At 36.2% G+C, this 27,296-nt stretch overlaps 1 protein-coding gene across 1 annotated transcript in view; it reads right to left on the bottom strand.

The window, feature by feature from the left end:
• Positions 1-2,689: 2,689 nt before the first annotated feature.
• LOC129222470 (alkaline phosphatase, tissue-nonspecific isozyme-like) overlaps positions 2,690-27,296 on the bottom strand; it is a 41,176-nt gene continuing 16,569 nt past the window's right edge. Inside the window, exons 4-9 of the mRNA XM_054856984.1 lie at positions 19,565-19,740; positions 16,621-16,825; positions 12,227-12,367; positions 7,359-7,667; positions 3,333-3,547; positions 2,690-2,707 (exon numbers count right to left, since the gene is read on the bottom strand). Coding sequence (XP_054712959.1) covers positions 2,690-2,707; positions 3,333-3,547; positions 7,359-7,667; positions 12,227-12,367; positions 16,621-16,825; positions 19,565-19,740 — 1,064 coding nt within the window. The remainder of the gene's footprint in view (positions 2,708-3,332; positions 3,548-7,358; positions 7,668-12,226; positions 12,368-16,620; positions 16,826-19,564; positions 19,741-27,296) is intronic.

Here is a 27,296-nt window from a genome sequence, read left to right as displayed (position 1 = left end):
ACGGAGTATCCATCCAGAATAAAAACCGTCAAAAAAGAAAGAAATACCCCTTGAAAAAGCTGCCTTAAAAATTCCAATGACACAAAGCTGCTCCATAACCCCCCCCCCCATTCCCCCTACCTCTGCACCCCTGTTAATTAGAATTTTTTTCTGTGAGAGTTTATTATTTTACTATTATAGAGTGGTTTCTGTGACCTTTGAGAATTTTTTTTAAGTAGTAGAAATTATTTTTATTTAAATAGAGGATTATTTCGTCTCCCCCCCCTTCCCCCCAAAACCCGACGCGCAAAGTGTTGGGACTTTTTACCCCTTCTTGCTGGAAGGGTAAGAAGTAATTTGCAACAGGTTTCACCTTTTTTTTTTTGGATGTTTGGGTTTGGCCATTTTTTGGCCTAATTTTACTGTACTAATGTAATAATATTCACGAAATCAGTATTTAGCAGTCAATAACGAAGCCGATACTTTCTTCTAAAGTAATTCGTGTTGTGGACGAGGAATTCGCGTTAGCTCTAAAACTCGTTACTCGTGAAAAATTCGCGTTATAGCCATTTCGCGTAAGTTGAATCGCGTTGTAGCGGGAGTCGACTGTACTAACATTTTAAACCGATGGATGATTTTAAACCTGGAAAAGTGGTGGGTCAAGGCCTGTTTGTTTTTGAAAGTGTGGGGGCATCGACCCATCTATCCCTCCCCCTTACGAGCCGCTTATGAACTTAATATTATTTCAAATTTAATCCATAAAATGAAAAAAAAAGGAATTCGAAAAAGCATGGAATAATTACACAAAATCGTTAGAGATCAAAATTTTAATGAAAGAGAATAAAAACACATCAAACATAAGATGTTTACATGTTAAGCAAAAAGTATTACAAAATCATTTGCACGAATTTACTGGATATTAGACACAATATTACAGTAACTATATTTTTTTTCCGTTTTGATCAAAAATTGAAAATCACTGCTGAAGAGACATAACATCACAATTGCAACAATTTATTGGATATTCGACACAAGATCACAAAATGTATACATTTGTTCCCTTTCATCAAAATGAGAAATCACTGCTGAAGAGACATAACGCCACAATATATTCTTCAAGGGATAAAATGGCAATCATTTGAAAAGCTTTTGAAAAGCTTTTGAAACGTACTCAGAACTACATACTCACAACAAATTAAATATCAGTTAGTCAAAACAGTTTATGAAGTATTCAAGATTAAAGCTCCATCATATCCACGTACAAAATCATTATGTGCGTTTTTATTTAGTTTTGTGTTTTGAGTTCCACTTTTTAGTGTAATTAAAGGATAAACTAAAGTGCAAGTTATATAGTAAACGCCAACTGTTAGATATAATCAATCAAGTAACACGTTACAGTGTACTACTGGAGAAGCGCAATGAACTTGAAATTTGATTGGGCAAGGCGGTTGCCGCTTTCTTTATCGTTTGGGGATTGTTGTTGTTGTTGCAGGTTACGGAATATGCATAAACTACACGAAACTGATACATTATTTGCTTGCTGATGGGGTTTTACAAGAACAAAATTTTTCTCAATTTGAGTACAAGGCACTGAAATTGAAATTTTCGGTGCATATTTCAATATCAAAAAAAAAAAAAAAAAGTAATAAAATGCTAAATGAATTAATAGAATCTGTGAGGGAGTTCATATTTATTTTTCCTATTACTTCTATGGATGTCAACGGGAAAGGGGGGGGGTGAATATATAGGAAACAGATAAACATATGTTTGAAATTTCACAATCTGTGTTCGAAGTGACAATTACGCAATTTCAGTCATAACAACACAATAAAAATAAATGATTGATATAATGCACGCATCGTTAAAGTAGTTTTGCTTTGAACGAATTTAAAATGAAAGGTTTGTGCAATCTAAATATTAAATAAAAAATCTTGCCTCTCTGGAGGAAAACTCCCTGCTGACTCCCGTGTCGGGACATAACGATGTCTGCTTGTGTGTGTGGGGGGGGGGGGGATTTCTTTTTCACGAAGAACAGAATGCTGCTTATATAGTCAGCTGCTTATATAGGAAAAGTCAGTTGTGGTATTAATGTATACAATAACTGACTTACTCGGAACATTTGTATGAATTTAAAATAATGTTTTCTTGTACGTGATAATTTACAGACAGAGTTGAACTAAGAAGCCAGATGAAATGTTTTGATGAAAATGCGACTGAAAGACTGAAACAAATAAAAGATAAACTCAATGAAAAGCGTAAGGCAATATTATATATTATGAACAAAAGCTCTTAATATAAACAAGCATTCGTGTTAAATACAAGGGATGCCGAATGGTAAAGGATCTATCTTACTTTATATATAGTAATGTATTTTGTTGACAACAGAAACAAACACAAATGAGTACATCATCAAACTTGTAACATTTCGACAAATCCCCACTTAAAGTACTAGGCCTCCTTGAGGCGAGGCGACTTAGTTGAAATCAACTTTCGAATGGGTGGTTGTCAGGTTATGTAACCAGGTAGAAAAGTGAAGGAATCGTCCGGCTTCCTTCACACGATAGTGGACTCATAAGTCGCACCAGGCACATGTGCCGCTACCATTATCATCCCAATGAGTCGAAACAATAAAAGTTGATTCAACCCATCTGATATTGCCAGGTGTTTGCCCTACACTCGAGTGAACAAGTTGAGTCAACTTGCTTCAGGTTTAACTGTTGTGGAGCAGCTGCTGAAATAAATTCAAATAATTAGAAGAAAAGTTAATTCAACTAAGTTGCTTCGTGTGAACACAACGAATAACGCCAGTCAGCTAGTTGACAAATAACCTTTTCTGAAAGTTGATTCAACTAACCGCCTCGTGGGTAACTTTAATCCGGCATTGAAAAGATGTTAATATATGATTATATCAAAATCAAAACTAAGTTAGAGAACAACATAAAAATTAAATGTTAACAGGATTCATTGTTTTGATGATAGCTAGAGAGAAAAATGGCATTGGTAGTAGTCATAGAGGTGAGATTTTCATTGTTTGGATGATAGCTTGAGAGGGAAAAATGGCATTGATAGTAGTTATAGAGGTGAGATTTTCAACGTTTTCATGACAAAACAACAACTGTTTAGGAATAGTTTGTACTACCATCGTAAGTTAATCCATGTAAAAATTCAAAGGCACTTCCAACCACACACATCCAATGAGTCATGATTGATATTTTCTATGCTACAACAGAAACAAATGATGATGATAATTCTTTTAACTACTGCCTGGAACAAAGCCACCTGCTAAGAATCACATGGAAAGCCAGAAGAATAATCCAAGAACACCCTGATTTCAACAATATTCCGTTGTTTACTTCTACTAGTGGTAGCCGCTCTCCAACGCGTTGACAGTGTTCTTTGTTCCTTCCAATGCAAGCGGCGTATGCCATGACATGTGCGACGTAATTCTGTTCGACAACACCTCTGAATAGATGAGCCATGGGACCTGTTGCGTATATTGGAACGTCTTCTCCACCGTGGGTTTCGTCTGGTAACGGGATCGCTACATCTTGGAAGAAACTTCTTGAACCTAGGAGATAATGCAATAAATTAGTATACATGTAGACTATTTGGATAAAGCCAACGAAAGACTTTTCCTTAATTTAGAAAAAGATAACATTGGAAATTTTCCTGAGTCTTGCCAAAAGATACCGTTTCATGGGACTTTAGAACATCAGAAAAATATTTGATTTTTCCTGAGGAAAAGACATTTTTTTGGTTGGCTTCTCCGGACCAATTCAAAAAGCGGATATTACGTACATATTGTAGTGCCATGATATTAACAAAAGGTTACTGGCGATAAATATTTTAGGAGCACATAGTTCATTCGGGGGGGGGGGGGGGGGGTTCATATTGCAACATATTGGGAGATAATATTGCAACATTGAGATTTTTTTTCCCCTTTTAATTTTTTTTTTAAATACTTTTTAATGATGCCTGATATTTTTTCTCATTAGATGTTATGTATGTATGTACGTTATTTATGTACTTATTTTATCGTTCGGTAAAATTGAAATTTCATTCGGCAACTAGCTCATTTCGTCTATTTATTCAATCCTTTATTAAATCACTTGCTCATTATTTATTAATTCTTTCTCATTTATTATTCACTCATTTATTTTTTCTCATACATTACTTGGGCAATTATTTTTTTTTCCCTTTTCTCTTTATTTATTCATTCATTTTTTCATTTACTCATTCATTTGATCAAAAATATCTTTAATAATCAAATAAAAAGTGTTTCATTCGAAAAAAAAAAAAATCATTTTTTACTTTGTCCCATGGAAAAAAAAAATGAAAACTTTCCCTCCCTTTTTAGCCTACTTTCCCAGTAAAAGTCAGAAAAAGAAAAAAGCATGAAAGAAGGCTTAATGCATCTTAAAAATATCGCGAAAAACAAAAAAAAGTCAAAAATAAAATAATTAAATAAATATCGAAAAATTAAAAATTGGAAAGTAGGGTATTGAGATGGGAAAAAAAATGTCTGTCGGTCTGTCGGTCCGTCGGTCTGTCTGTCCCCCTAATAACTTTTGAATGAATAGTCCGATTCGAACAAACTTTTTTTGGTTCGAAAGATCTCAGCGAGGTCACCTCAATCCCATATTTCACTTTTTGATTTGAACTATTTTTTGTTCAATTTTGAACAGTTCAAAAAAACTTAACATTAGCGCCTACGGGGAAATTGAAGGCAATTCCGAACTGTGAGGCGAATTTGCTTCAAACAAACTTTGTAGGAAAAAGCTTTTGATAAAAAACTTGTATATAAAATATCTTTTTGATTTGAACAATTTTCCGTTCAATTTTGAACAATTCAAATCCCTTAATATTAGCGCCTACGGGGAAACTGAAAGTCAGTGTAGATTCCGTACTTGAAGGCGGATTTACTTCAAACAAATTTTGTTGGAAATAGCTCTTGACGCCAAACTCCAGACTCCGACTCCGAGAATTTAGGGGCACCTGACTCCGACTCCGACTCCTGTGCTCGACAATTAATCGGACTCCGACTCCCCGACTTCGACTCTGACTTCATAGCTTTGGCAAAAATTTATACACGGAGGACAAATGACTGAGTCCGGTTCTCGGATATTCGATTCCGACTCCTTTATCTCAAAATGAGATTGACTCCGACTCCGATTCCGCAGCTATGGTTTTAACTGCGAAATAATTATTGTTGATTTGACTTTTTTTTTATTTTCACGCTAAAGTATTTATTTGCGTAATTCATCATTTGGAATCGTCATCCGCAACAGCGTAACATCAAAAATATCTGATATAAACTGTGAGTACACATTTTATTTATCTTGTTCTGAGTGAATTTGAATAAATATCAGTTTTTCAATTCGATGAAAAAAAAACGAACTTAACAACATTGACTGGACACTTTTCCTTAACCTAGTTCCACATAAATGATTTAAATAACCTTCGTTACTACAGTATCCTACTGAAATAGACAGTTTGCAAATAAATTTTCTTGAAAATATTTATCGCAGAACAGATTGAAAAATCCAGAAAGAACATTAAGAATTTGAACAATAAAAAATAAAAATTCGCCAAAAATCTGTTTATAGGGTTATGGTTTTAAAATTGTGTGAAAGAATAATGTATCTTGACAAGATTTCGCATATCAGTTAAATCATTTCCATGACGAATGAATTAAATGCATGATGATTTCTTTTAATATCCAATCATACAGTCATAGAAATAAATTATCTAGTGTTAAACGTTACTCTTGACAGTCTGTCACGTATGTGCACTATGTGACAAAAATGTCAACAAATGCCGGAAATGTCACGAAACTGAACTTAATGTACTAATAGAAAAAACGGTAAAAAATAAAAATGCCGTTCGAACCGAATTCAACATCGTGAGAATGGCTGCTTCAAAACAACTTACTGTGTGTTCTGCATAATTTTTTACTTTCGTAATACTTTTTGATTTCTAATCTCTTTCTACATGGGTCAGAAAAACCAAAAGACTTTGAAAAATCTTTTCAAGTGAATAAAGAACAAAAAATCATACATGCGAACAAAAATATCTATCATTTCCTAAGTTTAGAAGCAATTTATATGTTACAGCGTGCGTTTGTTTTAGTTTTTTTATCGGCCATAGACAGTGGCTGCAGCGCTCCCTATAGTTTGTTGGAGTTGCAAATTTAGTTTTCGGGGAATAAACTCGAAGTCATTTATGTTTCTACATATAGATATGCGCAGACGATTTTTTTTTTTTGGACAATAAAAAGTATTTCCAATAAGTTGACATTTTTGAGCAATCACGATTGCTTATTGTTCTCACTTGACCGTTTTTGGCGTTACGGTTCCTTTTTCAGCTTGGACCAGGCCTGCAGCACCACCGTCCACCGGCGGCGGCGCGGCTGGTCCTGAGCACTGTCCCCCGAAATCCACTTTTGCTGGCCGGTGGCGTCCATGTCCCACACACACGAACGCCTACACACACACACACACACGAACGCCTACACACACACACACACACACACGAACACCTACACGCACACGCACGTACACAACACTCACTCACACACATGCATACATACACTTACGCACCCACGCACATGCGCCTACCCAAACACACACGCTCGTGATTGCGAAAAACATAATTTGAATTCAAGAAGCCAAAAATTCAAATTAATTTTTTTTATTGTTTTTATTTATTTTGGTAAGTGCATTAATTCATTTAAAAGTTATTTTTGGCAACAGTGGAAAAAGAAACGATTTTTTTTGATATGATGTTTGTATTTATTTTAATGAACTTATTAATTTTAATTATTTTTTTTGTTTTGAAAGCTGTTAAAGATTTTTTTAATGGAAAAAAGTGTATTAGCTACTTTGTTTAAAAGGTGCTGCTATTTTATTTGTTCGTTTTTTTAAATTCTATTTATTTATTTATTTATTTTTTACGCATCTAATTTTTTTTTTAGATGAGTGAGGAATATTTTATTCCTAGAAGTTAGCTTAAAATACTTAAAAAATATGTCTGAAGCAATTTGCGATTTTAGCTATTTTTGAGAATATTGATCAGGTACTAGAAAGTAGTATGGGTATACGGGAAAGTAGGCTCGTATAGCTCTAGACAGAACTTCTTGTTTTGGATGTACAAAGTTACTGCCAAAAATTAAGAATAATGTTTCAATGCAAGTTTTATAAAAAATGTATTGTTCGTTCTCTATGAACCATAAATTTTAGAACAAAATTTCAATTTATTCATACTGAAAAAAAAAGTGATCTCACTTTGCACCACAATCTCTTACTATGCGTTCAACTATATTGCAAATAAATAAATCAGTCAATAAAATAAAGAATAAAGTAAAAAATATAATTACGCACCAGTATTTGTACCGTTGAGATTTCTTCTCTGACCGTCAACCATATGATAGGACGGCCCGTTCGTGTACATCAGTGTCGTGTAAGTTTTGTTGTCTTTTTCTGACGTGCCGGCGATTCCCAGGATGGGGTTCCCGCGCTTGGGATAGCCGTTGACTGTCAGCACGTGGGAGTGATCTGCCGTCACGACGATCAGTGTGTCCCGCGAGGATGTCATGTTGACGGCAGCTTGCACGGCCTCGGCCATCGAAACTGTTTCTGAGAGCGCCCGGATGGCGTTGTTGCTGTGGTGAGCGTGGTCGATCCTTCCACCTGCGAAAATGGTGCATTTGTAGCAAAAATGAATCAAGACAAATCCTCACACACACATACACACACACACACACACACACACACACACACATATATATATATATATATATATATATATATATATATATATATATATATATATATATATATATAGTATAAAATGAAGTCTCTAAAAAGCGTCTGTGTGTTTGAACTCGCAAAACTCGAGAACTACCCGGCCGATTTCGGTGAAATTTTCACAGTTTGTTCCTTTAAGTCTTGAGAAGGTTTGCAGACCAGTTCAAAAACAATTCAATGAATAGTTCTTTTTTTTATCCCAATTGAGGCCCTATTTTCACATAAATTCCCGAATATGGGGGTGAAAAAATACTCGCAAATAGTAATATTATACATTGTTGGAAAGGGAAGAATTTTCCGCGTTCTACGCTATGTGTTCCAATGCTCTAACTTAATTGCAGTGGGAGTTTTTTACGTTTTTAGCTCGAATCTTTTTAGGCTAAGCTGAAATGTATACACTAATTTCTACATTAAATCCTCAATAAAAACTGAAGGAGTTGTCCCACAGTTTTTTTTTCTTCTTTTTGACAGCATTGGAGAGAACTGCTTTTTTTTACTCCAGATCTAACTCGACGTAAAGTCGAAAGTTTAACCCTCTATCTCCATTAGAAAAAAAGTTACAAGCGAATTAATGAAGTTCAAAAATCTGTTGTCTTTTCAAGTTTTCAACCATTTTATTTTGCGTTTCTACGGTAACGCTTTTTGAATCCATTGTTTATTTTCATCTTTCTCATTTTCAATTCTTAAACTTATTTTATTTTGTGTTTCCATGGTTACGCCCTTTAAATCCATCTTTCTCATTTCTTTTAATTTCATAAAAGTATTTTAGTATCTGTCGTCATTGTTTGGCGAGAAAATTTTGCATGATGGTTTTTTTTCTTTCATTTAATCCTGGTTATTGAAGATACTTCACTTGACGCAATGGTTTTTTTCAAGGTAGACCGGGCAATGCCGGGCAATGCAGCTAGTATATATATATATATATATATATATATATATATATATATATATATATATATATATATATATATATATATATATATATAATTCACTGATCGAGTACCGCTGACGTCACCAGCAATGAAACTCGCGCCACGGCTTGATAATTTAATAATATATTTTCTGGCAATGCTTGACATGCAGGGAAATGCTTTAGTTTGACAAGGCTAAACCGGATCCGGTATCTTAACTGTTTTACTGGTAAGATTGTCATTTTAGGAGAATAAAGAAACGAAAAAGTGGTCAACAGTGAACGCTATCTACTGGAGTTTAGGGTTAATCCACTGGGGTTAGGGTTAAAATTTCAACTATCAAAATATCACCAAACAGGCAATTGCTTCGTTCAAGTGTAGAAGCAATTTTCAGCCGTCGTACCTTGACGGGCGATTTTCTATTGCTAAAATGATCAATAAACTAACGTAGAATGTCCAACGTCTGTTAGTTTTGGTGTTTGCCTCAGTAAACAGATCAATTTGATTTGTTTTATTGATTCGTTAATTTAAAAAATGGAAAAAAAGCAACGAAAAGAAAAGAAAAATAGAAAAAAAAAAAGAAAGAAAAAGAAACGAAGGAAAAGTAAGAAAAGTTAAAAATCACACTGCAGAAAAATGCAGTTAGTGATAAGATCCAGATGAAAGCAAGACCAAACTAAACCTTTAAAAAGTATATGTTTTGATCTTTAAATTAATCTCAAATATAACGTTTGAAAATCTAGTACAAACATACGGATTTAAAATTAAAAGAAAAAAAAATTTTAATGTAGTACAATGTTAAAGTATGCTCGAGCGACTTATATATTTGATTAAAAAAATTCTGTTATTTGAATGTATTAGCTTTACATGTTTTTTTTAAACATTTATTGAGACATCGAATAATTCTAAATGAACATCATAGTTCATCACGTAGGATCAAATAATAAGTAAAACAACTGCAAAAAAAGACCAAAATAAAAAATAAATAAATAAATAAATAAAAAAATTTTAATGTTCAAATTTAAAAATTCATTTTACTGACAATAAAACTATCTACTGAAAATGTAAAAAAAAAAAAAAAAAAAGAAAGAAAGGAAAAAAAAAAACATAACACTCATTCATAAAGGACGCTTTTTCAACTACTTCCGGCAGTTATCAACTATGACGTAGCCAAACTCGTAGGAAAATTTCCAAAGTGTTTTGATCTTCCGTTTGAACCCAAACTTTATTACTCAACATGACGGAATCAATTGATATCCTTCCGTTTTTGCTCCTCAGGTATCGCAGTTAAGTCCGAAGTTTTCAATGTCATATTATATGTGACTCTCTTAGGTAAAATAATATAGATAAACAAATAACAGTAATTTTCTGAAAACTTTCGCTGATATTCTGACATTCATACTTTGCCGTACATTAGGGGAGGGATATCAATATGTTTACCTATTAAAAGAAACACTGACGGTTATTTTTGGTAAGTAGTAGGAAAAAGAGAGAAATTAAGACAAAATTGAACTTTCAGTTTAAAAACTATTAGAAAAATACTTTCTCATAAGGCAAATGACTAAAACTGCAGCAAGTGCCCAGCTTGAGATAAATTAATTTATTCTTCAAAGTATTGTAGTTATAATCTTCGAAATTTTATAACTCGTAAATAATCTGTTTATTGACGATTAAAAAAATGCAACCATGTTACGAATTTTACCAGAACTTTTTAATCAGGACTTGCTAAAAATGCTGAAATAAATACTTTATGAGCTACCATCTAATTTACCAGGAAATTTTATGAAAAGTTTTTCGTAGTGGAAAACATCCATCCGTTATATCCTACAGCAACCCTCCACTAAAAATTACGTTTCGTGACTTTATCATACGAAATCTAAAGCCCTAGATCGTAGCTAAAACCCGGGTTTCCTAGAAGCGAAGTCGCCGATCTTCGACGTCGCTCCTCGCCGTGACGCTGAAGTCAAAGTCAAGTGGATTCCGGCGTGGTCATTCACGACGTCGATTTAGCTCGGGCGTGCATGCGCAGAAGAATCACGTTTTCGCCTCGGCGAGGAGCGACGCCGACGATCGGCGTGTTCGCTCCTAGGAAACCAAGGCTTGACTTTGATTTCAGCGTCACGGCGAGGAGCGACGCCGAAGATCGGCGACTTCGCTGCTAGGAAACCAGGGCTGTAGGTAGCGACACGTCCGCCATCTTGGGGCTAAATACCGCTTTCTTCCTTTGCCTGCTATGATGAAGCTGCGTGTTTTGGTTCTTGATTGTGTGCTTCTCGATTGCGGATCGACATGGAGTTAATAAAAAACCACAATCAAAAAGCAAAACACGCCACTTCACCATAGCAGACATAGGAAGAAAACATCGTTTAGCAAAAGATGGTGGACGTGTCGTTACTTATTCTACGATTCGGGGCTTTAACGATATCAAAATAATTTAAACTAAAGGAAAAGAAAAATCGCAGACGATAAACTTGCGAGTATTAGAAATTCAAAACAATTGCAAGTTGGTGCTGCGCAATTCGGAAGAAAATTTGTTTTTAGGTCCGTCGTTGAGAAAAGAGGAGTCGGCGGGGCAATTTTCATTTTTACTTCCTTTTACAAAAAAAGAAGTATTGTATTAGCAAAAAAATTTTCACTCAAAAACCGACCTTAATTTCCATTTTGCTCACCCCCGAATGAATGTTGAGTTTTTTATTTTTCGATTCGACCACACGTGGATAAGTGCCTAAGAACGTATAGACACGCGAAATATCCATTTTGATGATACGAGTTAGTTACGAGTTTTCTCGTGACGTCTGTATGTACGTATGTATGTATGTGCGGATATGCGTATGTGCGTATGTATGTAGCATAATTCAAGAACGGTATGTCCTAGAAAGTTGAAATTTGATACGTAGACTCCTAGTGGGGGTCTAGTTGTGCACCTCTCCTTTTGATTGCATTCGGGTGTTTTTAAGGGATCTTTTGCCCCTTTTTGGGGGGAAATCATAGTTAATTTCGATGTAAACTCAAGTGGTGTTACAGTTTGGCAATATATCGTCAGTCTTTTGGTCGCCAAGTTTTGTTGCCAACTTGGCGACAAATTTGGCGATTTTTTTTTAAATCTGGTTTTAATTTGGCCACTGTTGGTGATATTTAGAGAGAAAACTATTGAATCACATTAAAATTACCAATAATGGGAAAATGACATTAAATTGGAGTAAAAGGAAGTCATGTGAGGCACACATCAGCTCGTTTTTTTTTTTTTTTAATTAATATTGTAAAATTTTATGTTCATTTTTGTTTTCCCTCAAAGTAGATTTTAAACATTGCAATCATTTCTGAATCAGAACACTTGATTTTGAGCAATGGAATTTTGGAAAAACACTCTTTTTCGGCAAATATGCATTCTTCCAGATAACATAAACAAACAAAATTTAAACGTTGTCTCATTTTGATAAATCGAATTTTGAAAATGAAATTTTTCTGATTACGTCATGAAATTTATATTCAATTAAATCTTGGTTAAAATACTTGTTAAGATTAGTGTACCTTCGACCATCAAGAAAAATCCTTTGCTGTTCTTTTGGAGCATATTAATTGCTGCTTTAGTCATCATCGTTAAAGAAGGTTCACCCTTCGGGTCTTTTTTCTTATCCACTTCAAATTTTAGATGTTCATGGTTAAATAAGCCTGCAAATACAATAAACTTTAGATTATACCGTGTTACATGCCGTAATGGGTATAAAAGGTACAAAAGGTATTTTCAGAAATGAACGTCCTTTATTCGCAACTCCAATAAACTACAGGGGGCGCTGCAGCCACTGACTAATGGCGGATGAAAAGGTAAAACAAACAAATGCCATAACTTATAACTTGGTTTGAAGCTTAATGAATGACAGTAAACTTTTCATCGTGTTTGTGGGAAGCTTTCTTTTCTATTCCTCTGAAATTACATTACACCATAAACTGTATGAAGTCTATAATTTATCCCAAAGAAAACACGTGGAATGGAATGTTTTACCTTTTTCGGCAGTATTGTTAATCACCGAAAGATAGCGTATTCGAACTCTGGAGTTGCGAACAGCCAACACTGGATTTCATGCGGAGTAATTCAAAAAATATTAAGTTGGAGATTCAAAGTTCGGTTGACTTTTCGGTTGAAAAGTCAACCGAAATAAGATTTTTTGTAACAGCCTCATACTGGAATGTTGCAATTCTCGGCTGCTAGTTATTCTTCATGCAGTATTCAGAAGAGTAAATCAAAAAAATACTCTTAGTTGATAAAATTTTGAATAGATAAATAAAATAGTATCTAAGGTTAACTGACCGGTAGTGGCCGGTGCTTCAGAAGTGGCCACTTCAAGGTCTATTTTTGAAAAAATAAGATTCCAGCAATCCCAATGAATCCAAAAAAGCATCATCAATTCATTGGGAAACCTGGAATCCTATTTTCTTCAAATATAAACTTTGAAGTGGCTACTACTGAAGCACTGGTCACTACCGGTGTGTTTACCTGAAAGTATAACACTGATTGATTGGGGTCAAAACAGTTTTTATAATTTTCTGTTAAAAATTTGAATACTATTACATTAATTGAGTTTACACTCTATACCAAAGTTTCTGAACGTTTTCACTCTTATTCAACAAAGAAACTCTGCTTCAGTGTACAAATACTTTCTTGACATAATTGTTTTAGAGTCCATATTTTACAAATAATACCATTAGCATATGGTCATGGAAGAAAACCACACTGTTAACCTCAATAAAAAATAATAGTATAGTTTTGCATTTCATTAAAAGATAACTTAGTACACTCAAGACACAACCTAAAATTTGGATTTTTTTCTACCCCTTCGCAATAAGTAAACTCCCGATCCGAGGAGAATAGAGTGGCTCGGTAACTGTTTATAAGCGAAAACCGCGGATAATCTGAATAATAGGTAAAAAAACGATACTTAATGTATACAATAGCTAAAAAATATTTATAACACTCACACATACATTTAAATTATAACTAAAAACAATGCTACATTGAATCTACTAATATTGAAAAAAAAAATGTATGTAAAATCCAAAAGCAAACAATAACACAATCATAAGTTTGAAAAAAAAAAAAAAAAAAGTGTGAAATGACCTGTGGATAATACGAACCGCGGATAATCCGATCCCCGATAACTCCCGATAATCGGAAGTTTACTACTGGCAAACATAATCGGATTTTTATGTGGGTTCAAGAATTTCTGGGTAGTAATGAATAATTTTACTTTTTAATGGTTGCCGAAATAAAATGGTTCATAGTGTCAGCACGGAGCAACAAGGTGTTTACGAAGCAGTGGCGTAACGAGAAATTTTTCATTTAGGGTATTTTTATTTACTTTTAAATAATATGCAGATAAACAGCTAGATATACAAGATAATATACAAGATAATATAAAGAGATATGTAGATAGACATATCGATAAAAATAGATAGAGAAACATACTGATATAAATAGATCGATAGACATTTATACATAAATAAACAGGTAAGCATGAATAGATAGACAAATAGATATAAACAGAAACATAAATAGATAGATGCTTGCAAAGACATAGGTGGATAGATAGATATTAACAGAGAGATATAAATAGGCATTGATACAGAGAAAGATATAAATAGATAGAGAGGGATAAATAGACAGATATAATCAATAGATAAATGGATAGAAAAAAATAATATAACTATACAGATGATTAGGCAGATAGACAGAAATAGATAAATTATAAATAAGTAGATCAATAGAAATGTTCGTGGGAGAAATTTCAATTAACCTATCCCCCTTCCCCGTTCGCTGCGCAGAGGTATACTGTCTTGGGCAGGTAAAGGGCAGTAACTGAAAATTTTTCATTTTTTGAGCAATCACATTGCTTATTGTTCTTACTTGACTATTTTAAATTCCTCTATGATTTTATTCCTCACTCCCCGCCTCCCTCTGCAGCACCACCGTCAACCGGCCTCACGATGCTGCTCCTCTAGCGAAAACCGTCTCCAGGTTGCGTGCATGCATATCCTACACACACACACGCATACATACACACACACGCATCCATACACACACCAACACACACGTACACACACGCACACATACACATATGCACACACATACACACACACACGCACGCATACACACGCATACACACATACACAATCACACACTCATGTCTGTACACAGACACAAACACACACGGGATTGCGAAAAACACAATTTGAATTCCAGATGTCAAAATTCAAATTAATTTTTAAACTTTTTTGTCATTTGTTGTCCGTTAGCTTTATTGTACAAGCTTGCTTATTTGTTTTCCGCTGAAAAAAGGCACGAAAAAAAGTCTAATTCCAACATTTTCTTCTTGTCAGTATTGAATTTACCACATATTTCTTCAAATATCTCGAAAACTCATTTCAGCAGTTACTACCGTCCACCTGCCCATGGCAGTACAGTAGAATATCATCGCCTGGTGGTATGGTTTTAAGGGACAGTAGCGTTAAAAAATGCATTGATTTTTAATATGGAAATGGGAGTTGATTAAATGAACAGTATATGCAAAGGGAAAAACTTAATACTAACAATAAATTCCGGTAATACGTAACAATAAAATATGTGTGTGAGAGAGAAAGAGAGAGATTAGGTACAATAGTTCTCGGCCTCTTTCCGTTTTTGATTCGTTACGAATTAGTATGCACCATAGCACGCCCCAATGCAAAAATGAACTTCCTTCTTACTTATCTGATATTCATAATGAATCGCTTGGACAGGGAATGAATGGCCAATTTTGTTTTGTAGTCAGTTTGAGTGCTTGTGAAAATGTACAATAAAAGTTTCACTCGAGGGTCTTTGTAAACATAGGGTTCAAGAATGAGTCATTATGTGTATTCGTTTCAATAATTCAATTTTGAAATATTTTTCTTTTTGTCACCGGAGCGTCGCCAGCTTGAATTACTTTATTTACTCGAATGGGGCAACTTTCACTATCGAGTCACCTGATAGAATCTATAATCTGCTGAATGGGGTCCTTTCCAAAATTTTAAAAGTATTTTTTTCTGAAAGAGCATGCTTAAAAACATAGGATCTGACCATTTTATAAATAATTTGTTTAAGTTTGATATTTAAAAAAATTACTTTAATTGGTGCGCTTTCTTTGTTTACGTTTCTTGCCGATGACATCACAAATGATGAAATGCCATTCTGTGTTGCCATTCACAGAGTAAAATATTTAATTCTCATCTTTACTCGCGTGTATTGGCAACGATATGGTTGATAGCAAGCATAGAGCGCATTTTAATTCGCTTCTTGATTATCATAACGTGGAAACGCGGTACAAAGATTCGCCAAAAAGCATCATTTATGACGTCATCCAGACTTCGCCTTGTTTGAAAAATCGGACATTTAAAAAAGTTAATTAAAAAATATCTGTTGGGAAAATCAAAAGAATTTTCCGGGTCCATGCTATTTATTTATTTATTTATTTATTTATTTATTTATTTTTGCTTATTCTATCAATTTCAGTGACTAAAAGTACTACTTTTGACTGAAGGAAACAACCTCATTGTAAAACTAAAAAAAGATATTAATATGTCTATATAAGGATCTATCTTTTTAAGTAATTATTTCAAAATTACAAAAATCCAAATTATTGGTGAGCAGGTCTTTATTCAATGATTAATTTATGCTTGAACTAGATGTTCTCTTACCAGCTATTAGTGTTCACAGAGAAGGGCACTAAAAGCATTTCACGTTACATAGGTTGCTGTAAAATTTTTCATCACAACAATCTTTCCGTTACAACGAACAAAATACGTGGTCACTTGAAGTTTGTTGTAACGGAATTTGACTTTAGTCGCAACAGAATAGCAGTTTAATGGGTAAGATATTTGGTTGTAAAATGTAAAGATACAAGATCTTTTACCTAAGAGATAATCAACAGATCCTCTATTAACGGCAGCAAGCTCATCGGCGCTAGTTACATATTTTGCTCGAACGTTCCGGTTTGCTTTCTCTTTGGTCCAATAGTCGATTAGATCTTGACCATCCAACCTGTTGCCAGTCTTGTTTGATTTTGGATCGCGGTAAGTGATAGGTTTAAACTGGCTCCTGCCGCCTCCCAGAATGACCTACAAAGCAAAAATAAGTGATGTGTCACGAAAGCAAACAGCAAACTAAAAATCCACTCCAGTTTTATGCATTTAAAAAATTAAAATTTACATTTACAAATATAAAAAATACATTTTGACATTATTTGTTATATGATGACGGATTTAAAACAAGAGCTAAAATATTTCTTATCCTGCAGATCGTGTAATGATATTTGTAGGATATTCCCTATTGATCTTAAATTTTTTAACTCCATTTACTTATATCAGGTAAATTCCACTGAAAAACAAAAGGTAAAACATTTTTGTTTATTGCCCTTTTAAAACATTACTTTTGGAACAAAAAAATGTAGAGTAGTCAGACGCTAGATAAAATGTTACATTTTTTGTAGAATAGCCCAGAATAGCCCATTATTATTAAAAAAAAAAAAAAAAAACTAGAGCTAAAAATTAATTGGTAAGAAAGCAAATAATATTCTTAAAAAATATCAACAGATTCAAGAGAAATTAAGCAATTATTGAGATTTTTTCACTTTGCGCTATAAAAAAAGCGAAAAATTTTCACTTCTTCTTGAAGACTCTAATTTATTGCCAAAAATTAAAAATACTGTTTCAACGCAAGTTTTACTATAAAATACAATGTTCTTTCTTTAAGTTTTGTAATTTTCAAAACAAATATCCGATTCGTTCGTTTTGAAAAAACTCAGTCATCTTAACCATTTTACTTTGCCCCACACTCCCCTACTAAATATTATTTTTTTCTATAAAAAAGATTTGAAATGTACACCTTTGCGACATTTAGTTAGGTCATCTTAAAAGCATCTCAGATGTTCCTAAATATTGTAAAATTTGATTTATTATTATTATTTTTTTAAATTTTCTCAGAAAAAAAAATATATGTTGCCATTTTTACTCATTTGTTTTTTTATTTAATACTACTTATAACAAGGTTTTCATTTTTACATTACTAAAACGAAATGGACAGGCTCCCCTTCTCCTAAAAAGTTAGACAGGGGGAATAGGCTGCCGACAATATTCTATCTTTTGAAATGAAATTCAAGTCTTTGACAATATTGAAAACTACAACAGAACTTCATACTTCATATGCTGGCTAGGATTATGTAAATAGTATATAACCGTGAGGTTTCGCGACTGGCTTTCTTTATTTGTAGAGAAAACGCGCTAATTTGTATTAAAAAGATGCTTTGGAAATATAGAGACTGCTTTTGTGGATATGAAAAAGCGGTTTTGAGTGGGGTTTTATTTTAGATGCTTCTTCTATCACTAATCAAATGTTTTGTTATAATTTTGTAAGAAAAAACTAACCGGCACCCCCTTCGTTGTTTCATATCTATTACTCGAGTTGAAAAATGTTTGGTTATTGATTGAATTATTTTGATTTTTGGAATTTTTTCGGAAAACATTTTTTTTCCCTCCAGAAACTTGGGTGCGATATTTTTCTTATTTTGATTTGGTATTTTTGCGCCCCTCAAAAGTTTTTACTCCGTGCCAGGGCACGAACTAACAGAGTGTTAGTCCGGCACTGCCCTCACTAGGATAGGTATGGTAGTGACAGTCGCAACATGTTTTATGATATCTTGAAGTGTTGCGACATGTTTTGTTTTAATTAATTCATCCTTATACCTTTAAAAAAAATACCTTTTCATTATATATAAAATACTAGCTGCGTTGCCCGGCTTTGCCCGATCTACCTTGAAAAAAAAAACCGTTGTTTCAAGTGAAGTATATTCAATAACCAGGATTAAATGAAAGAAAAAAACCATCATGCAAAATTTCCCTGCCAAACAATGACGACAGATACTAAAATACTTTTAAGAAATTAAAATAAAATGAGAAAGATGGATTTAAAAGGCGTAACCATGGAAACACAAAATAAAATAAGTTTAAGAATTGAAAATGAAAAAGATGGAAATAAACAATGGATTCAAAAAGCGTTACCGTGGAAACGCAAAATAAAATGGTTAAAAACTTGAATAGAGAACACATTTCTAAATTTCATTTAATTCGCTTGTAACTTTTTTTCGAATGGAGATAGAGGGTAAAACTTTCGACCTTAGGTCGAGTTAGATCTGTAGTAAAAAAAGCAGCTCCTTTCCAAAGGGAGTCAAAACGAAAACTGTGGGACAGTTCCTTCACTTTTTATTGATGGATTTGATGAAGAAATAAGTAGAGCCTAAACTTCAACTAAGCCTAAAAAAATTCGAGCTAAAAACACAAATAACTCCCGCCGTAATTAAGTTAGAGCGTTGAAACAAATTACGTAGAACGCGAAAAATTCTACTTTTTCCAACGATGTATAATATTACTATGTGCAAGTAATTTTTCACCTCCATATTCGGGAATGTAAGTGAAAATTGGGCCTAAGTTGGAATAGAAAAAGAACTATTCATCGAATTTTTTTCGAACTGGTCTGCAAACCTTTTCAGGACTTAAAGGAACAAACTGTGGAAATTTCAGCGAAATCGACTGGGTAGTTCTCGAGTTTTGCGAGTTCAAACACACAGACGCTTTTTGGAGACTTCATTTTATACTATGTAGAGATAAAAGCTTGACTAATACATTTCACAAATAATGATAGGTTATTTTTTTAAAAAGGTATAAGAATGAATTAATTAAAACAAAACATGTCGCAACACTTCAAGATATTATAAAACATGTTGTAACAGTGACTGGTGGAGTTTAAATAATTAAGTAAATAATTCATTCAAACCGACCATTTATTCGCCAGTTTTGACTTACTTTAAGGTCTCTTCCGGGCATGTCTTCAACGAGCTGTCTGGCAAGATCTTTACATCTTGTCGCGTTTGGCGGCATCTTGGCATCGTTTTCCCAGTCACGATGAGGACTGCGACCATAGAGAGCTGCAGGTGTTGCGTGAGTGACACGTGTAGTAGTCACTAAACCCGTATCCTTGCCTGTGGAATTTTATGAATAATTTAGCTGAACAAAATTATGATGTGAAACGTTTTACAAAGGTATTTTTATCATAAATTTATGTCTTTTTCACTGAGTCGTTCTGTTACACAATCAAAAAATAAATATACTTTCAAAACAGTAATAAATTATTTTGCCTTTTACTATTGCGTAAACATTAATTTGTAATGAAATTCACAGGTGTTTGTTTTCCAGTTTTTAGTTTAACAGGTTTTAGAACCATTTGAAAAAAAAAATGAGGGTTTCTCAGGAGCTGTATTTGAAAATGTATGCATGAAAATCCACTTTAAATTAAGTTAACATGTGTACAAGTATGGAATTTGGCCTTCAGAAACGGCTACCTCACCAGCAGAGCCCGACCAACTAAAAGTAAGGCCCAAGGCTCACAATAATTTTGAGGCCCCCTGAAGGCTATTATTTCAACAATGTGTGTATTTTTTGTATAGTTGTAATGCTATGCATAATTCCCTAAGTAAATTGGGGCCCCTTAGGAAGAGGGGGCCCCAGGCCCAGGCCTAGTAGACCTATGCGGTAATCAGGCCCTGCTCACCAGTGTGGTTTGTGGTAGAAATATTTGACCATGGGCCATTTTGTTGTGTTATGTGTCTTTTGTCGTGTCATGTACAAGCGCACGAGTGATATATTGAAAAAGTATGCATAGTGTTATGTTGTTGTGCTCAAAGTTCAATATGTCCAACAGTATTTATTTTTTAATTTTCATTTGAAGAAAACTACTGATAAATCATAGCGATTATTTCTAGAAGCTCATGGTAAACATGCTCCACTGCAAGATACTTGAGAAGTATGGTTTAGTCAGTTTAAAAGTGGTGACTTCGATATTGCAGACAAGGAATGTGAGAAACCGCCAAAAAAAACACGAAGACGGGGAATTCCAAGCACTGTTGAACGAAGTTGTTTCACAAACACGCCAAGCAATTGAGCGTTAGCCAAGAAGCTATTCCTAATTGGAAAGAAAGTCAAGAACACCAAAAAAGGCAACACAAAGTCATTTTTCTTTATGTTCAATGCTCCTTCCCTTCAACGCACGTAAAATCAATTCACTACACATTGGAAGCACCCAAGAAGTTCTATATCATGTGGCTTACTCACCAGACTAGGCTTCTTCTGATTTCCACTTGTTTGTTTCAATGGGTCACAGACTTGCTGAGCAACGTTTTGGTTCGTACGAAGATGTGAAAAATCAGTTTGATGAATAAATCGCAGCCAAACCGAAAGATTTTGCCTGAGGTACCCTTCAGAAATTGTGCGAAAGATAGGGGAAATGCACAAGAAGAAACGGAGCATATTTTGTACAAAGCATTTTTTTCATTCGTTCTAATATAACATGTTTTTTTTTTTTTTCAAACAAAACTTGTACCCCTGGTATATCGCCGCATTTTCATTTTTAGTTGCCACGTTATCCAGGATATTTATTTTTGTGAAAAGAAGAAGGCAATCTTTCGGCAAGGGAGATAAGTATCGACATTAAGATTTCGGCTGGAAAATCGGCAAAAAGACTTGTGACTCTGTAAAGCAATACGACGCTTATGACGTCAACGGCTCCTATGAGATGCCAATTTACTGCGGGTTGACTTCAAGTATTTCATATTTTATTTCAGATGTGTAAGCTATTTCTGTTATGCTTCTGTATTGAAATATATATATATATATATATATATATATATATATATATATATATATATTGTTACAAATTCTGTAAATAGTAATTATTGTAGTAACGTAACCTGTAAATAGTTTCCCGTAATGAATATACAACCCCTTAACATATGGCTAAAGTATACAACCCCCTATTCTTTTTTTTCTTATTTCATTCACTGATTTTATCAATGGAAGTGTAGTTGTAAAACGGTCTACGCATTTCTGGAAGCGTGTGGAATATTTGAGAGATTTCTTTCGGTGTATTTAAGCCGTTAGCGATGGATAAACAGTTAGTTTCGATTGAGAATTTGCGCTGAGTGTGTATTAGCTCTGTTTATAGCGAGGCATTTCGCTGTGTTGTTTTCGTATTTGGAAGTAAATACGTGTGTAAACGTTGAGTTTACGGTGTTGTGTGCTAATTGCTTAATTGCTGATGAATAATTTCGCAGTTGTTGAAGATCTTTCCTGTACATAGTGTAAATAAATTTCCTGTGTTTTTATCAAGAACTGTGTTTTCATTTCAAGAAAGCGGAAGTCGCACCGAATCCGTTACAATTTGGCGCCCAACGTGGGGCTTCTTCTGGACTTTCTTGGAGTAAGTGTGACTTTGGACATTTTTTCATAAAGACTTTTTTTGAATTAGGACTTTATTTTTTATGGTGATTACTCGCGCAATGGATGAACAATTAAAACAACTTCTTGACGCAATCACCTCTGTGAAGAGTGATATGGCTACTAATCAAGAACAATTAAAAAGTGACTTGACTGCAAGTTTTACAGCTAATCAAGAACAATTAAAAAGTGACTTGACTGCAAGTTTTACAGCTAATCAAGAACAATTAAAAAATGATATGGCAGCTAATCAAGAACAATTAAAGAATGATATGGCGGCTAATCAAAACCAATTGAAAAGTGATTTAACGGTGCTGAAAAATGACCTAGTTTCTAACCAAGAGGAAATTAAAAACGATCTTACTTCGGTAAAGACTGTGATGGAAAATAAATTTAATGAGATAGAGCATCGAGTTGATGCTATTGAAGGAAAGTTTGAGGCAGTTGAAGGCCGATTCATTGCAGTGGAAAATAAAATCGAAGAGAAATTTGAAGAAAAATTAAGTTCCGTTGAAGGCCGATGCAATGCTGTAGAAAATAAACTGGAAGAAGAAGATAGAAAATTTCATCAACTTAAAGAAGACATCTTTAAAGACCTGGAAAGGAGATTGGCGACCGCGGAAAGCAGCTCTGTACAGTTTGGCGCTCCCACATCGGTTGCTCGACCGTCCATTAAACTTGCCACATTTGATGGGAAAACTTCGTGGCAGGTTTACAAAACTCAATTCATGATAGTGGCGGAAGCGAACGGATGGGACTCTGCTACCAAGGCCTGTCATCTTGCAGCATCCCTGAGAAGTGACGCAGCGGACATTCTTCAGACCCTTCCGGACAGCCAGCGCCTGGATTTCGCCGCCCTCACATCTGCGTTGGAGCTTCGCTTCGGTGAGAAGTGCCAGAAAGACTTCAGCCGACTCCAGTTGAAGTCCCGTTTCCAGAAAACCGGGGAAACCCTGCAAGAGCTTGCGGCGGACATCGAGAGACTGTCTCATCTAGCTTTTTGCGACTGTCCTGCGGATGTTCGAGACAACCTGGCACTCAACTACTACATCGACGGGGTTCGAGATCCGGAAATCCAGAAAGCTCTACGGATGGCGGATGTCAAAGACCTGAATTCTGCCGTTGTGTATGCGATGAGATACGAGGCCGCCCAAGAAGCAACCCGTGTGGATCACCATCTAATCCGGACTCAGGAAGCTGATGAGTCTGATTCCAGGTCGTCCCACCTCGCTGAACTTGAGAGACAACTCGGTGACTTGACAAGACATTTGAGCAGCATAACAGCCCAAAAGAAACAAGAGCAGAAGTGCTGGAAATGCGGTAGTGAAGGACACCTGCGAAGGAGTTGTCCGGCTCGCCAAGCTACGCGAGGGAAGGAAATCACCACCACTAAAGCTCTGCAGATTTCCTCTTCTAGTAGTGGCAGTGATGGACTTTTCATTTACGCACATGTAAATGGGAACCCCTGCAGACTGATTGTTGACACTGGAGCCAATGTGACAATCATTAGGACAGATGTGGCTCGTGAATTTGGATTGAAACTGCTGTGGACATCGCCACGCGTAAGTCTCCAGACTGTGACAGGTGACAAAATTGAGATTGACGGTAAAGTGGACTTGGAAATAGTGTTTGGGAATGCCACCTACCATCATACGGCATTCGTCGCTAATATCACGGACCCCTTCATTCTCGGATTGGACTTTTTGAAGAAATATGACTTCACTCTCGACTTCAAGACTAATGAGCTGCACTCGATGAGAGAAGACATAGCCGTTTTCCCTGCAGAGAGTGATGTAAAATCCGCTCATCAAATAATAGCTCAAACAGATTTATCGATTCCCTCAAGGTCAGAATCATTAATACCTGGCTCCCTTGAAGAAAGCAATAGTTTTCGATTTGGACTCATTGAATACCCTAACCTAAGCAATAGCCTAAAAGGAGTACTGGTAGCATCTACGCTTGTGGACCTTTCTAAGGATGTAATTCCTGTGAGAGTCGCCAACGTGAGTGAAAGGCCAAGGAATATCCGAAAAGGTGAAGTGTTGGCAACTTGTACTCCAGTAAACTGCATCATTAGAAGAATCAATTCCCCCAAAACTGTGTCTTCTGAGTCCTTGGCGTCGAAGTTAATTGGTAGTGCACCCTTATCGAAGGATCAAAGAACTGCTGCGGAACAATTGGTGGACGACTTCAAACATCTGTTTTCATCTACATCGGAGGATGTTGGCCGTACGAATTTAACGCAGCATAGGATTTACACTGGAGAACACCCCCCTATTAAACAGCATCCAAGACGACTACCGTTCGCTAAGAAGGAAGAGGTCGAAACCCTCCTGAAAGAGATGAAGGAGAATGATGTAATCGAACCGTCATCCAGTCCTTGGGCCTCTCCCATCGTCTTGGTCCGAAAGAAAGATGGCTCCACCAGATTTTGTGTCGATTACCGACGACTGAATGAAATCACCAAGAAAGACAGTTACCCTCTTCCACGGATAGACGATACCTTGGACACTCTTTCCGGACACAAGTGGTTTTCGACCCTGGACTTGAAGAGCGGCTACTGGCAGGTTGAGATACACCCTGAGGATCGAGAGAAGACAGCGTTTACAACTGGACAAGGCTTATGGCAGTTTAAAGTGATGCCCTTCGGCCTCTGCAATGCACCAGCTACGTTCGAGCGTCTTATGGAGACAGTGTTAAGAGGACTCTCTTACGAATCCTGTCTGGTCTACTTAGACGATATCATCATCGTGGGATGCAGCTTCGAAGAACATCTGGCAAATCTTAGGAAGGTGCTGCAAAAGCTTAAGGAAGCCAATCTGAAGTTAAGCCCGTCCAAATGTAATTTGTTCCGCCGGGAAGTGAACTACCTTGGTCACATCATCTCTTCTGAGGGTGTACAAACCGATCCGGAAAAGGTGTCCGCGGTCAAGAGTTGGAGTCGTCCCGAAAACATCCATCAGCTGCGAAGTTTCCTGGGGCTCTGCACGTACTACAGGAAGTTTGTGAAGGGTTTTTCCAACATTGCACGACCTTTGCATAAGCTGACGGAGAGCAAGCAAAAGTTTGAATGGTCCAAAGAATGCGAAGATGCATTTCTACGACTGAAGGAGGCTTTAACATCAACGCCTATCCTCGCCTATCCTCAGCCTGAAAAATCCTTCATCCTGGACACTGATGCGAGCAACGAGGGCATCGGAGCTGTTTTATCCCAAGAAATTGACGGAAATGAACATGTCATCGCTTACTGGAGCAAATGCTTATCAAAGTCGGAGCGGAATTACTGCGTCACCAGAAAGGAGTTACTGGCCATAGTGAAAGCTGTAGAACACTTCCATCATTACCTCTACGGCCGAAAATTTCTGCTTCGGACAGATCATGCCTCATTAACTTGGCTTTTGAACTTCAAAAATCCGGAAGGCCAGATAGCCAGATGGATACAGCGGCTCCAGGAATATGACATGGAGATCAAGCATCGAAAAGGGTTATCTCACGGTAATGCTGACGCTTTATCAAGGAGACCTTGTCCTGAGAACTGCCACTATTGTTCCCGAATCGAGAAACAGTATGGAACGACTAGCGCTACCGCCTATCAGGTGACAGTGACTCCAACATCATCAGAACCTGATCCATGGAGTGATGACCAAGTTCGAAAAGATCAACTTGAAGACCCCGACATAAAACCAATTTTGGAGTTCATGGAAAGTGACAGTCGACGCCCTAGCTGGCAGGACGTTTCTATCTTCAGTCCTGCAACAAAAAGATACTGGGCTTTATGGAATTCACTCCATTTACGGAACGGCGTACTGTATCGAAAATGGGAATCTGATGACGGCAAAACGTCTAGGTGGCAGTTACTACTTCCCCGATCAAGGATTTCAGATGTTCTGAAAGAAATATATAGTAGTGCGACTGGAGGACATTTTGGTGTCTTGAAAACCCTTAATAAAGTTCGGGAGCGCTTCTTCTGGAGCAAGGCGAAGGATGACGTGGAGAAGTGGTGCCATTCTTGTGACGCCTGTGCTGCTCGTAAAGGACCGAGGAAGAGAAGCAGAGGGAAGCTACATCTGTACAACGTTGGAGCTCCTTTCGAACGAATTGGGATCGACATCCTGGGTCCTCTACCAAGAACTGCTGATGGGAACAAATACGTTCTTGTTTCCATCGACTATTTCACGAAATGGCCCGAAGCGTATCCCATTCCAGATCAAGAAGCTACCACCGTAGCAGAGACTCTAGTCCAACATTGGATCTCGAGATACGGAACACCTTTGCAGATTCATTCCGATCAAGGGAGGAATTTCATCTCTGCTGTGTTTAAGGGCCTATGTCAAATTCTCGGAATTGAGAAAACTAGGACAACACCACTACACCCACAATCGGACGGCATGGTGGAGAGATTTAACCGCACAATACTAAATAATCTCTCGCTTATGGTATCCAGAAATCAACAGGATTGGGACAAGAAGCTACCTTTGTTCCTGCTGTCCTACCGCAGTGCTGTCCACGAGACTACCGGATATGCCCCATCTCAGATGCTCTTCGGACGAGAGCTTCGGCTACCTTGTGATCTCGTCTTCGGTCGTCCTCCGGGTGCGCCTTCATCGCCTGAGGAGTACATCCAGGATCTCCAGGCCCGGTTGGAAGACGTTCATAACTTCGCACGAGAGCGAATCAACATCGCGGCGGAGAACATGAAGACCCGATACGACACAAGGTCTACTGGACATGAATTCAACGAAGGCGACAAGGTTTGGTTATGGAATCCCATCCGACGGAAAGGTCTATCACCCAAATTGCAGTCGCATTGGGATGGACCCTACAAAGTCGTTAACCGACTAAATGACGTCGTAGTGAGGATCCAAAAATCACCTAATGCAAAACCTAGGGTTGTACATTATGATCGGTTAGCCCCATACTATGGCCATAGTTCATGAATATTACGTAAACAACCATGGTTGATAACATAAAAGTTGTAGATAATTTTTGCTTTTAATGTTTAGTAATATTTCTTGTTATTATTGTGTTTTCTGTATCTGATAGTTATTAATTAATGTGTATATTTGTAAACTTGTGATAGAAGTTTGGCACCCTTTCTGGGGATTGTACTGCCCGGGACGTGCAGTCCTTGGGAAGGGGGCAATGTTACAAATTCTGTAAATAGTAATTATTGTAGTAACGTAACCTGTAAATAGTTTCCCGTAATGAATATACAACCCCTTAACATATGGCTAAAGTATACAACCCCCTATTCTTTTTTTTCTTA

This window comes from Uloborus diversus, chromosome 5 (genome assembly GCF_026930045.1).
Source record: "Uloborus diversus isolate 005 chromosome 5, Udiv.v.3.1, whole genome shotgun sequence".
Classification (NCBI taxonomy): Eukaryota; Metazoa; Arthropoda; class Arachnida; order Araneae; family Uloboridae; genus Uloborus; species Uloborus diversus.
Note: the sequence above shows the minus strand (reverse complement) of the source record. Positions and strands in the feature narration are given on the sequence as shown.